Source organism: Rosa rugosa, chromosome 2 (genome assembly GCF_958449725.1).
Source record: "Rosa rugosa chromosome 2, drRosRugo1.1, whole genome shotgun sequence".
Lineage (NCBI taxonomy): Eukaryota > Viridiplantae > Streptophyta > Magnoliopsida > Rosales > Rosaceae > Rosa > Rosa rugosa.
Genome location: NC_084821.1, coordinates 45,593,280 through 45,607,349, shown reverse-complemented (window position 1 = coordinate 45,607,349; position 14,070 = coordinate 45,593,280). Strand labels below are relative to the sequence as shown.

The window sequence follows — 14,070 nt, the reverse complement described above, 5'->3', positions numbered from 1 at the left end:
TTACATTATCAAAATATTCCCTACACCCAATAAATTAAGAGAGACGTCAGGAGATGTGTATGAGATTAATTGTGCTTCTACAACCTTCTTAGCTTTTTGGTAAACTAAACAAAGCCTTTATCAATAATCCTTCTTGGGTGATGGACTGATGGACTCTGTTTACGAAGATCGTCCCTTAGGTTTTTGCAAAAAAAAAAATTGAATTAAGAAATTCTCAATATTTTATATTTTATATTTTTTTTTAAATAATAAGGTATTAATAAAAAATAATATTTTATTATTATGAAAACTGATCGAATCGACCTAAATCCGTATTTGATCAGTTAAATAAACAGGTTAACGGATTCGGATCAATAGATCAAAATTTTCGACCTAAATCCGTATTTGATCCGTTAAATAAACGGGTTAACGGATTCGGATCATTAACGGATCAACAGATCAAAATTTTCAATCCAAACCCGTCCAACAGCCACGGATTCGGAGCGGGTCGGAGTCAAAATCCAGTCCATTTACAGGTCTACATGTGGTGCGCAACTTAAAGTAATCGCATGTAGTTGGCGCTAGGATTAAGTTAACAATTCACCTAATAGTCTTGAAACTTAATTCACAAGTAGTAAAAGCTATGAGCAACAGTTAAAATCATATGGTTCGGGTTATTGATTAGACAAATTTCTTTGTACGTTCATTGATTCCATTTTTGACCAAACTTTCACATGTTCTTAATGCATTAAATATGTTGTTGATATATGGGATAACTTTTTATACCTTGATTTCATGTTTAAAAGGCTTGGTAATGGTACTTCTATCTTGCTTAAGTAGTAAAGGAAAGGCATGTGTGGACTTTGTTTGCTTTTAACTTAGTTTGCCAGTTGAAATCTTCTCATGACATAGTAATTGATCTTAGGGAATATAATTGGACTTGAACATGTTTAGTGGTGGATAAAAGTAGTCCCTAGTACTCATCATCATCATTCACAACCTCTAAAATAATCTTTGTTCTCTTTAAATTACGTTGAATTTCAAAACCCCCCTATTGTTTTTGTTTTCTTTGTTTATAGATTTCTAACATTTTATTTTGTTTTCTCTTTTTAGGTACAACGAGAAAGCTAAGTGTACCATCAATCCCCGGCGTTGAACTATCACTTACTTTCTTTTGCTATAAACGATTACATATTAAGGGTTTAAATTGAGTGCTTACTTTGAGCGTATCATGGGTTTTCGAAAGGTTTTCTACTGCTTGTTCGATGGCCCCTCTGTGCCAGCGATGGTGTCTGCCTCGCCGGCATGAGATGAGTGTAGCTTGGACGGGCCTCTGGTTCTTTTGTTCTTTTCATTTGTTGGGGTCATAGTTGTTATGAAAGGCTTGGCTGTTTTGGCATGGTTTGCCTTCATTCTTTGGGGGCGGCGCTGCTGGTATTGCTAGTTGTTTCGAGCAGATCTGGTGTGGGCTAGGTGGTTATCTGAGTGTGGATACATGCCATGGATCGGTTCACCAAGCTTTCGAACCTGCGGTAGACGGCTTTGGGGCGGTGTGATCTGGTTGGGTCCATCCCTATTCGATATGGTGGTTATGTCTGGTAGAACGTCGATGATCAACATGATTGTGGTGGGATACATCAGAGATGGTGGAGGTGGATGACTCTAGGTTTATGGTGGCTACACAGAGGTGGAGGTGTTTTTGGGATGTTGGTTGACGCCTGACGAGATCTGTGGCAATCTTGACTGGGTTCATGGTGCGTGGCGGTGGTTGGTGGCTTTGTGGGCATGGGGTCTAAAATTGGGTCATGGGTTTGGGTTTGGGATGATGTATGGAGACAGTGCTTGGTCAGTCATCAACGGCTGGTTGGATATTAGGTGGCTAAGTCTAATAGGGCAATGGTTGTGCAGTGAGCTGGTGGCCGTCATTGGGCTGTTGGAGGTGGTGACGCCTGAGTTGTTGATCGATCATGGTAGCTTTTTTCAGTTTTTTATTAGGGTTTTATTTTCAGGTTTTTGGCTAGGTCAAATAAGTCCCTACTCAATTAAGCTAGGGTTTGGAGGTTTTGGTCCTGCTGCATGTGGTGCCATCTCTATGGTGTTACTCCCGGGAACTGTATGTTATAAGTTCGATGCTTTTTGGTTATCAACGGAATGGTGGATTTCTCTTGCACATGGTCTAGCGGTTTATGGACACGGTGTCGAAGAGGCTGAAGTGGTTCGTCTGGATGTTGGTGACAATGTCATATCGTGACACTTGGGATTAGTTACTTTTCATTGTAGCCTGGGATTATGGGCGAAAAAGTTGGTTAGGGGTTGGACCCTTTCAGTTCATGGATGTTACTCTTAGTGACGGACCCATAACTATAGATCTTGGTAGGAATATGTGTTGTGGTGTTGATACTACAACCGGTCCAGTATAGTATCCCAGTCAGTAGCAAGAGACGAGGGCAAGAATCGCTGCTTAAAGTCCTCCTGCCACTATAGAGCTTATTCCAATGCGTTGTAATTTTTTTGGTTATTAATGCATTCTATTTCTTCTCAAAAAAAAAATCAAAAAAAAATCTACAATAATCGTGACAAAGAGTACTCCCAATGTACGTACAAAGTTATCTACAGAGTCTCATGTTGCAAAAGTGTTCAGCGTTCTCTTGAAGGGTCTGCAAAAAAGAAGTGATTATAGCTAGAAATCAGAGTTAGGTCTGATCTTAGAAATTTAGAATGTCGACGTACTTTGTACTTGTCCGAGTAGCCTAACGTAGCTAATTCCTCCTAGTTATCACATCTTTATTTGGAAGTGATAGGAATTAGAACACAACAAAAATAAAGGACCACATCCACACCTAACCCAATTTCACTCATACCTTCCCTCCCTTAACCCCGCTTGTGCCGGTTATTAATCTCTCCAAAGGGGTGTAATTTTTAGAACCAAAAACTGAGAAATCATACCGAATCAATAAAAATTAACAGAAACCAAATCGATGCTTGCAGTATGGTTTTCAGTTGGTACTTATAATTCTAACATTATAAGGTCATGGATTCGGTCCTTACAGACATATATAAGGGTGGGGTGGGCTAAGGATTTAAAAAATAATAATAAAAACTATTGCTATTTTTTTAATTTCTTCGAGTTGTAACTTAAATTAAAGGGGCCGTGACCACTTACCCGATTTTAGCCTAAAAATTGCCCACTTACTCCACTTATTCTGGTCACCGGTCGCCGAAGTCCGCGGCCGGCCACTGGTCACCAGAGTCCGGCAAAGGTCTCTGATGACTTCTCTCTCTAAGTGACAAAGAAGGAGAAGGCAAAATTGCCCCAAAAATAAATAAAAAGGAATAAAAAAATACTTAATTGGGTATTAAGGAAATGATCTCTTAGAGTATTTGAGAAAGTAGGCAATCTCTTAGAGTGTTTGGATAAATGGGGTTAATTAACCCCAAAATTGAGTAAATGATCATTTTCCCTAAATTTAATTGTAGTTATTTCATTTGCTTAAATTATAGAATAAGTTATAGTATATTCATATCTATTCTTTTGTTGTGTATTTTTCGATTTACATTGAATTTGTGGATATTGATGTTGCTTGAATAATTACTATATATATGATGACAATTGAAGAAATGCAAATTTTCATTAGAAATAAGAATTAAATCAACAATGTTAACAGGGTTAAAATTAACCAAAACCAAATCGAACCGATATATTAGTTAACTGAATTTACAGTGCAATTTCAGTTACTAGCGACAAACCAAACAGATGGTGTTAATCAATGTCCTCCAGTGATATAAAAGAAAATGGTGATACCTAGTGATGCGACCAACTCTAATATTTACTGGTTTGTAATGCAGTCCTCATCGGTTTACCTTGAACTGCGTAGACTTGCACTTGCATCTAGATAAGCATTCGGATCATGATAAACAGATGAGATAAAAAACACCATTCTCTTTTCACATCCAAAGAAAAATATCCGGAATTGATGGCATTCAGGAAATCAAGTCATTTCCATAAACTGATTAGCCAAGAGAAACAAACAGAAAATGTGTCCATATATCTGTGATCCGGCATATTCCAAAAGTCAAGGAGGGTGGCACTTTAGCGCAAGCCCAATTGAAGCCATCAATCCATAGAATTCTCGTGCAGTAGCACATACTCTCGGCTGCAAAAACCAAATTATAAGAATGTTGTCAATAATAGAAAAACAGCTAGGATTCCAGATCATATCAGAAACAGCAAACAAGAATCAGGGCAGTAAACCTAAAGGTTCTTTAGTTAGGCAATACTTCTAAGCCTCATGTCTGGGAGGAAATTATGAAATACAACTCCTAGACTGTTTATATGTTCCAATTTGTATCCATGAGCATATTTCTCCATTTGAGATTCCGGTTAGCTTTACTCCATCTAAAAGTCTAGTTTGTATCCATGTACAACTACCCAAACACAAAATGAACCCCCCATCTTCCAGATCCCTAGCTGAACATTAACCTCAACCATCTTAATTAATTAGATAGGTTTCTGAAACGAATAGTTCGACTAAATCCAAATAGAGACCTTAAGAACCAAACCAAATGAGCATTCAACTGCAAGTTTCATAACATCAAACAACCAGGGATAAAGCACAGAGACTAAGAATAGTTCATTCAAGACAAAAAAAAAAAAAAAAAAAAAAAAAAAAAAAAAAAAAAAAAAAACCAAAAACTTCTTTTGCTGTCCTGGAAAATGGCAATCTCTGCATCACAAAATCTCACTTCGGATATTCATTCATCAGTGACCTACCTACTATTACCAAATTTGATCGTGTCTCTTTCCATCAGTTCATAATATCGCTGAGGTTCAATTGCACTTTCCTGCAAAGGAAAAGGAAATGTTAAAACTAAATTCCTGCATATACAGCCAAATCTCACCTTCCTGCAAACAACTGACATTTGTATGTTGCTACTAATGGGAAAAAAAAAAAAAAAAAAAAGATATACACATACACAAAACATCAATATGAGCCACTTACATTAACAAAGGTCTTATTTGTGCTTCCAAGGTCCATTATGTAAGGCCTACAATAGCGCACGAAAGAAGTTAGGTATGAGATTTGAAACAATGACTCCTCAATTAATGGAATTAACCACAAATTATATTCATCTTACTTTACTTCCTTTGACAATGTACCATCAGGTTCCTCCTTCTCTACTTGCCTGCCATGATGGGAAAATTTAAATAAAAAAATTAACTACTGACTCAGAACATAAATGCACAAATAAAATGGCAACTTATGGACCCACCGAAACTGTATAACAGCATGTTGTTTGCTGCAGGACGGGTGATCTGTAGGGATGTCTGCCACCCTTCTTTCCCTCCCGAAAAGGTAACAGCTTTGCCGATGTATCTTAATGGGATCTGAAAATTATATGTACAACTTAGAATACAACCAGAATTCAGCAAAAATTTTCAATCATCATGAATAGATGCCAAAAGACTTGAATTCAGAAAGTTGAGCAGGAAAATGACATAAGCAATGAAAATGCAGTAGGGCTTCTAAAACTATGGGAAATCACCGAAACCTAAGTCATCACAAAAGGAGTAAAAGATATAAGTTTGAACTTCTAGCCAGTAAAATAGTACTTATGAACTTGACTGGTCCAGAAACTCAGCAGAAAACCAAATAATACATCGTTTTTTTAGTTAAGAAATTTGTAAGTACGAGAAATTAGATGCAAAAGTAAGATGGAAAAACAGTTATCAGTATATATTCAGAAAGTTGAGCAGGAAAATGACATAAGCAATGAACATGCAGTAGGGCTTTTAAAACTATAGAAAATCACCGAAACCTAAGTCATCACAAAAGGAGTAAAAGATATAAGTTTGAAATTCTAGCCAGCAAAATAGTACTTAAGAACTTGACTGGTCCAGAAACTCAGCAGAAAACCAAATAATACATCATTTTTTTAGTTAAGACATTTTTAAGTAGGAGAAATTAGATGCATAAGTAAGATGGAAAAACAGTTATCAGTATATATCAGTTGGAAGGAAGGAAGGAAGGAAGAGGAAGAAAACAAAAAAAACAAAAAATCAACAAAAAAATCAGATAACTTCCAGTATCAAGTTTCAAGAGACTTGCCATCAAGAACTTCACCACCCTTGAAAACATAAAGGCGCCATTTTACATGAGGTGGCCGTCCTTCTGCTGGCTCAGTGTATAATAGTGTTATACCTGGAAAATAACAACTATTTTAAAATTTATTTTTCATCTGCTTTTAACTTTCACTATAAAGAAAATCCAGTCTCTACATTGCACATGTACAAACCGTTGGAGAATGGAACCAAATTCAAGTGTAAGAATTGGTTGCCTAGTTTGTAAGGTGTGACCTAGTTTCCTCAAGTAATTTGGTTGTCACTAGTTTATCATTATGACTAGGGCTATTCGTTATTTAAATCTTTAGTTATAATCAATCTCATTCTCTTCCCCCGTCTCAACATGGAATTGGAGTATTAGAGACACATCACCAGTCTAGTTGACATGTTGCCATCTTCGGATCATTCTGGACGATGTCTCTTGTTCTGTTGTCAACTCTTCTGCCAGTCATATCTTGTTGTTTGGTCTTGGTAGTTTGACGCCCATTTCAAAATTGCAGATGCTCAGCAAGATCCTGATCCAAATGCAATCTTGGTAATGTTTGCTGCTAGGTTAACCGTTGTTTGAGTGCTGCATATTTGCAATATTTGTATGTGGTTGCTGAACTGATTACATTCAACATAGAGGTTGTTTTGGGTTGTTGAGTTTGATGGGTTGAAAGTTTTCTGGTTTTTAATATTTATACACTAAAGTTTACCATGCCCCAGGATAACAGCTGTCCCCAACACTTTTGGACCCAAAAGAACATGTATACTCTGGTGTCTAGGCTTGTGATGCTCAGGTGTAATGTAGTATTTCTGGTCAGCTTTTTGTAAGGAGCATCAAGATCCAAGTTCATAAGTTCATCTAAATGAGACAAATTGATGTCCTAATCCCGTCGAGATTAAAGAGTACTGAGATCAAGGCTTTAAGAGACATGGAAGGTCACACAAATCTTAACTATGTCCCAGACTCCAGAGTTATGATTATCATCTGTGGTCCAACTTAAGGGAAACTGTCAGGAAAAGAAAAGTGAAAAATAAAAGAGAGAGAGAGAGAGAGAGAGAGAACAATCTTGTAATTAGGAGTTTGAGTAAATAACAATATTTGGTTTCCATGTTTGTTTATGTTTTGTGATCTAGTTTCCTAATTTAAATGATGTGGTTATTTAGATTTGTAATAGTATGACTCTATGTAAACCTTTCCAGAGTTCTGATTAGTGCACTCTTTTGTCACACAAACATTGACAAAAAAAATTAAAAAGAACCAAAACAAAATATATATATATATATATATATATATATAGTTCGAAGAAAATTAACATTTTGTTTCAAAAACAAAGAAATTAGGACTTACCCCTGAATCTATTGGTTTCCGCAGCAAGCTTTCCAGATAGCTCAAATGAAGGTTTTTGCTGCAAGTTGAGTCACAAAAGGAACAAAAAGTAACTATAATTGCTGCCTTCCACCCAAACGAACAAATAATTTGCAATAAAGTAATGAAACTTGGAAGAAGTATAGATAAACAAGATCCATCCCAGCTTGCAGATGGTCAATGAGAATAACTTGACATGAATAACCCAAAAGTAGAAGATGAGAGTTATGATGTCAAGAAAAGATGCCACACCAAGCTATGTGCTACTCACCTTTTTCTGTGCTTCCAAAGCTTCCTCAGCAGCCCTCATCATAGCTACTGAATCATTCTCATCAATCCTGCTCAAGCAAACAACCAACAGCTTATCAAAGACATATCCATGCCTAATAAAAGAGTGCAAGGAAAAAGTAAAATATAACATTGCCCAAAGAATAGTAACCTATATTTGTGTGAAACTAGATTAGTAAACTATCATGCATTCCATGCTTGAGCGGAGGTGCACTGCTGCATTTGGACCCTTAAACTTAAAAATGAAATTTTAATCCGCAAAGTGGTTCTCTTGAGTTCCCTATTGCAACATCTTCGGGAAACAACAATTCATTGATACGCAAACCCTTATGCACGTATGGAGTTTCTTATACAAATTCGGTTCAGAATCCATACTTATTGGTCTTCCGCCCACTATCAGTTGGACAAAATATTGAACAGACAACCGCTATATTTCTGAACATAATATTTAAATTTCAGGGGGGGGGGAGGTACAATTGAGCAAGCAATTTCATAGTACAAAACTATACATTAGAAGGAACATGGAACACCATACTATGTTCAGAGCATTACAAAACTATAAAGGTATTGAGAAAATCTGGTAAATATTTCTTCCAGTGACCATTATCTCTTACTATTCACCAAATTAAAAAAAAATGCACATTTTATTACTTTTGACAGCATGAAGATTTACTTTGTTAACTAGGCTAGGGCATACTACTTATAGAGGTTAGTGGCTCTTATTTTTTCCGTAACTAAACTAATTTGATCAAAGTGCAATCCAAGAAAAATACATATGATGACCCATAGATTAATCAACTGTTTAAAAAGTAAATATAATGTTTGAAAGATCAACTCACCCATCCTCAGCTTCCCTTGACTCTGGCACCTGAAAAATAGTTACCTACAGTTAGACACTTCAGATAAGAATCAACGTAAACCACTACAAGCATCACAGACTAAATTGACCAAAAATGAATGCAAACTCTATGATTTATTTTTTATTTTGTGTTTTGCTCCATCCAAAAAAGTCCTAAACATTTAAAATAAAATAAAAAAACATGTAGTCCTAAACAGACTACCACCCCCACATGAGTGCCTCCTAAACAATAATTAAAAGCAATACACACAGTTCTCAAACCAAAAAAAAAAAAAAGATGTTTTATGGAAGTTGTGAATACTAATTCTCTACCAAAGAAACTTTGCCAAGCTGCATTAATATGAAAAACAGTTTGCGTGCAGTCGTCATTAAAATCAAGGCAATAAGTTTTTGCAATGGAAGGGGGAGTGGATATCACCAGATACCTCATCACGGGCTCTGGTATCTGCAGCTTGTTGAGGTGAATGAGTTCGGTGTCTGTTCTTGTGGTGTCCATTCAATGGAGAAGTCGACTGCCCATGTCTTGATCTTGAAGACTTATGACCAGTGCTGTCTTTTGCTGTCCTTCTCTCCCTTCTTTCAGTCTCATTTTCCCCATCTGAACCTTTTTCCCTGTGCATGCTTTTCTCACTCCCTCTGCTACGATTTCTTCCACGGCCCTCAATTACTTTCTCCCCATCTCTTGTATCACCAGCATGTTGAGGTGAGTGAGATCTATGCCTACTCCTGCGGTGTCGATCTGATGGAGAAGTACCATGCCTTGGTCTTGAAGATTTGTCATCGGTATCATTCCTTCCCGACAATCTCTCCTTTCTATCACTCCCAACATCTCTCTCTGAACCACGTTCCTGTAAATCCCTACTGATCCCCCTATCATTGATCCTTTCATGTTCTCTCCCAGGCACTCGTCCAGCTTCAGCTCTTCTTAGCCGTTTTGTCCGGGGAGAAGGAGAGCGAGGAGGAGGAGAGGGTGACCTTGCATGCTTGGGAGACTTGGGGCGACTTGAATGTTTCTCTCTTGGTGGAGAACTTCCTCTGTTGGATTTTCTATGTCGAGTAGGTGATCTCTCTGTTCGAGATTGACTCTTCCTCCTATGAGGAGACCCACGGTCCCTCACTGGAGATTCAGAATCATTTCTCAGATTACGCCCCATCAAGAAATTTGCAAATGCACAAAAGTGGACTTCTCCTGACTAACATAAGTTGAGAGACAAACTAAAGTTAGAACTTCAAGGACTCTACCGGATAAAAACTCGTCTAAATGGATAAACAAATATCGGAGAATACAACAAATAAAACACAATCCTAAAGCACAAGGTGATGTGTTCATCTACTATGCAACCATATCCCCACAACGAAATGCTTGTTAACTGGAATGCTAATTTGGTAGCGTGCTGGGGCAATAAATAAAACAGGGACTACAAGCCATCTACCACAATTACCGAGCCATAAAAGTAAACCAGCTTTTCAAAGCTCTACTTTCACTATTTCACATAAAACTAAAAGCCAAGAATGCAATGAAGCACTGTAAAATCACTTAGAAGACCGACAAATTTCTCCAAATTTTAGTTCTGAGTTCCACACAAACGAAAACAAGAGAACGCCGGAATTTCACACAAATTCGAAAGTCGTTAATCTTCTCTGGTTTCTTTACAAATTGGGCATTTAAGTGTTTCTAATTACAGATGCCGAATTTCGCATAAAGAGCACAGCTAACCCTAATTGCAACGAAACGAAAATTGAAAATCGCAAAAAGAAAACAGAGAATTGATTACCTGACCGGAAATCAGTTCGCTCGTTGTCTACAACAAACAAGACTGACTGGAAATTCTTGTTCAACCTAACGGTGGGTGAGGTGAGTGTGATGCTTTCCTCAGAAATCCAATGTTCCGTAAAACCCTGTTTATGGATTTCGCGCGAGCAAGGGTTTTGGGTTGCCGGTTCTATCAGTATACCCGGCCCAAGGTAGGACATTTCTGGGCCGCCTCTTTTGGTTTCGCAACATCAGATAACTTTTTTTTTTTTTTTTTGGATCAATCAAATGAATATCTTAAGTCCAATCTTGCTCACGTAAGGGATAGTTTTGAGAGACTCTGTGAGGGACAAATGCATAGAATACTTGCAGGAGCTTGATCATGTCACACTTCTGCATGATTAGTCTCATATGCCATGGCAGCAAGCCGATGTGCAACCATATTACATGACCTAGATACATGTTTGATTCGAACATTGCGCAGAGACTCTAAGCTGTCTCTAATATCTAGGCCTCGTCAACGGACCGGGCCGGGCCTTGCTATATTTTTAAATAATGGCGGGCCGGGCCGGGCCGGGTTTTATTGTAAATCCAAGGATCCAAGCTCGTCCATATAATGCGGGCCTTGCGGGCTTTTTCAGGCCGGGCCGGGCTTGGCCTTGCGAGCTTTTTCAGGCCGGACCTTGCGGGCTTTATTTATAAATAAATATTTAAAGACACCAATATTTTTTATTTATTTTTTAATCAAGCTTTGAAAATTCGTTGGATAATAATCAAATACAACCAAAGGGTGTCTATATTGTACCCAAAAAAAATTCTATATTTATATATAGACACTAATTTTGGAATAAATAGACACCAATTTATTTATAAATAAATTTTTAAAGACACTAATTTTGTATAAATCTATATTTGTATATCACACTCCAAAGAGCAACCTCTAGAAATTTAAAGGCAATAGGAAAACCGACCGGTGGATGTGATTATTACAATAAATTATGAGTGTGGTAAAAAATTTAGCCAATTTCACCATATTTTCGAACCCGATCGAATTGGTCAACCGTTGTCACTTGCATATCTTCTTGGTTGACCGATGACATGACGACCGCGAAACGTGCTTATTTTTTCACATCACATGTGTAAATATTTCATCGATAGATATGTGTGGACATAAGATAAAAAATTTCAATTATAATTACAAATACATTGGCCTATACCAATTTGCCTCCTAAAGTTGTATGACTTATATATTGCATTTAAATTGTTGAGGTCCATTCTAAAGCAACCATGAAGTGAAAGATGAATTTGGAGAAACCAACCGCTCGATGGAGAGATTGTAATATTTCATGGTGGTTGTAAAAAATCCAGCCAATTTGGTGCTCGTTTCGAATTCAATCAACTAGGTCAAACCCAGTTACTCTTATAAATCTATATTTATATCACACACTCCAAAGAGCAACCTCTATCAATTCAAAGAAAATGAAAAAACCGACCGTTGGATGTGATTATTACAATAAATTATACATGTGGTTAAAAATTTAGTCAATTTCACCATAGTTTCGAATCCGATCGGATTGGTCAACCGTAATCACTTGCATGTTTTCTTGGTTGACCGATGGCGTGATGACCGCAAAACTTGCTTATTTTTTTACATCACTTTTGTAAATACTTCATCAATGAATGTGCGTGGACATAAGATAAAATTTTCAATTTTAATTACAAATATGTTGGCCTATACCAATTTGTCTCCTAGAGTTGTATGACTTATACATTGCATTTAAATTGTTGAGGTCTATTCTAAAGCAACCATGAAGTGGAAGATGAATTTGGAAAAACCAACCGCTCGATGGAGAGATTGTAATGTTTTATGGTGGTTGTAAAAAATCCAGCCAATTTATTTCTCATTTCGAATTCGATCAACTAGGTCAAACTTAGTTACTCTTATAAACCTATATTTATATATCATACACTCAAAGAGCAACCTCTATAAATTCAAATAAAATGAAAAATCCGACCGGTGGATGTGATTATTAGAATAAATTATGAGTGTGGTAAAAAATTTAGCCAATTTCACCATATTTTCGAATCCGATCGAATTGGTCAACCGTTGTCACTTGTATGTCTTCTTGGTTGACCGATGACATGACGAACGCGAAACGTGCTTATTTTTTCACATCACGTATGTAAATATTCAATCAATGGATATGCATGAACATAAGATAAAAATTTCAATTTTAATTACAAATACGTTGGTCTATACCAATTTGCCTCCTAAAGTTGTATGACTTATACATTGCATTTAAATTGTTAAGGTCCATTCTAAAGCAACCTTGAAGTGGAAGATGAATTTGGAGAAACCAACCGCTCGATGGAGAGATTGTAATATTTCATGGTGGTTGTAAAAAATCCAGCCAATTTAGTTCTCGTTTCGAATTCGATCAACTAGGTCAAACGTAGTTACTCTTATAAACCTATATTTATATATCACACACTCCAAAGAGCAACTTCTATAAATTCAAATAAAATGAAAAAACCGACCGGTGAATGTGATTATTACAATAAATTATGAGTGTGGTAAAAAATTTAGCCAATTTCACCATATTTTCGAATCCGATCGAATTGGTCAACCGTTGTTACTTGTTTTTTAGAATATATATGCACATATTTTATATAGAAGTATGAGAATTTCCACACACATATATATATATAAACACACACACACATATCTATATCTATATCTATATATATAAAAACACACCCACACACACGCACACACGCACACACACACACACACATATATATATAAACATGTATGTGTGTATAAACATACACAATACACACACACACATATCTAATATATATATATATATATATATATATATATATATATATATATATATATATATATATATATATATATATAAACACACACACATATATATATATATATATAAACACACATATATATATATATAATAGTTTAAGGGCTTTTACGGGCCGGGCCTAGCGGGCTTTTGGCGGGCCGGGCCAGGTTTTTTGCGGGCTTTTTGACGGGCCGGCGGGCCTCCATTGGCCCACTTGATCCGCGGGCTTTTTGATGAGGCCTACTAATATCAACTATGATACCAGCTTCGACCATATGCATAGCCTGCAAATCGGCAATGTCAGAAACTGCCTCAAAGCAGTCCGATTCCACAATGACATTTCCAGCATGCAAGTCTTGCAACATTTTCAAGCACTACTAGAATTTTGGCCTTAGACATCACGACAATTACATCGGTGAGGAATTCACGCGATGTAAAAAAATGTCATTAACATCGATTCCTCAAATACCGATTTCTATGCATATTACTGACATCGATTTTTACTGTTGACCGATGTCTATATTTTCATTCTAAAATTTTCAAAAACGCGGAAAGACTAAGTTAAAAACTTTGGTACACGCGGGGAACAAAATTTTCCCACTTTACTTCACTCACTCTCTCCCGCCCTTCCCCGAAGCTCTATCCCTCTCCTCCCACTTTCCTTTCTGTTCAGCACCCAACCTCCTCTCCTCCTCCATCTCTGAACCGAATCGTTCTCTTCTTCCTTCTCCACCTCCGACCAGAACCCGACCCTTCTCCGGCTCTTCCCCCAAACTGCTCTCTCTCCCCCGTCCTAATCGAACCACGTCCTCAAAGCCCCAGAAAACGAATTCGCAGAGATCGCTTTGGGGC

The 14,070-nt window shown here is 37.1% G+C and overlaps 1 protein-coding gene across 1 annotated transcript; it reads right to left on the bottom strand.

The window, feature by feature from the left end:
• Positions 1 to 3,652: 3,652 nt before the first annotated feature.
• LOC133734560 (FHA domain-containing protein DDL-like) lies at positions 3,653 to 10,568 on the bottom strand. The gene is made up of 11 exons (XM_062162184.1): positions 10,377 to 10,568; positions 9,027 to 9,794; positions 8,582 to 8,610; positions 7,726 to 7,792; positions 7,437 to 7,494; positions 6,087 to 6,179; positions 5,251 to 5,365; positions 5,116 to 5,163; positions 4,980 to 5,025; positions 4,751 to 4,821; positions 3,653 to 4,133 (listed from the first exon to the last, which is right to left on the bottom strand). Exons 2-11 carry the CDS (start codon positions 9,753 to 9,755, stop codon positions 4,094 to 4,096), a joined length of 1,296 nt encoding a protein of 431 aa, XP_062018168.1. The 5' UTR covers positions 9,756 to 9,794; positions 10,377 to 10,568; the 3' UTR covers positions 3,653 to 4,093.
• Positions 10,569 to 14,070: the final 3,502 nt, after the last annotated feature.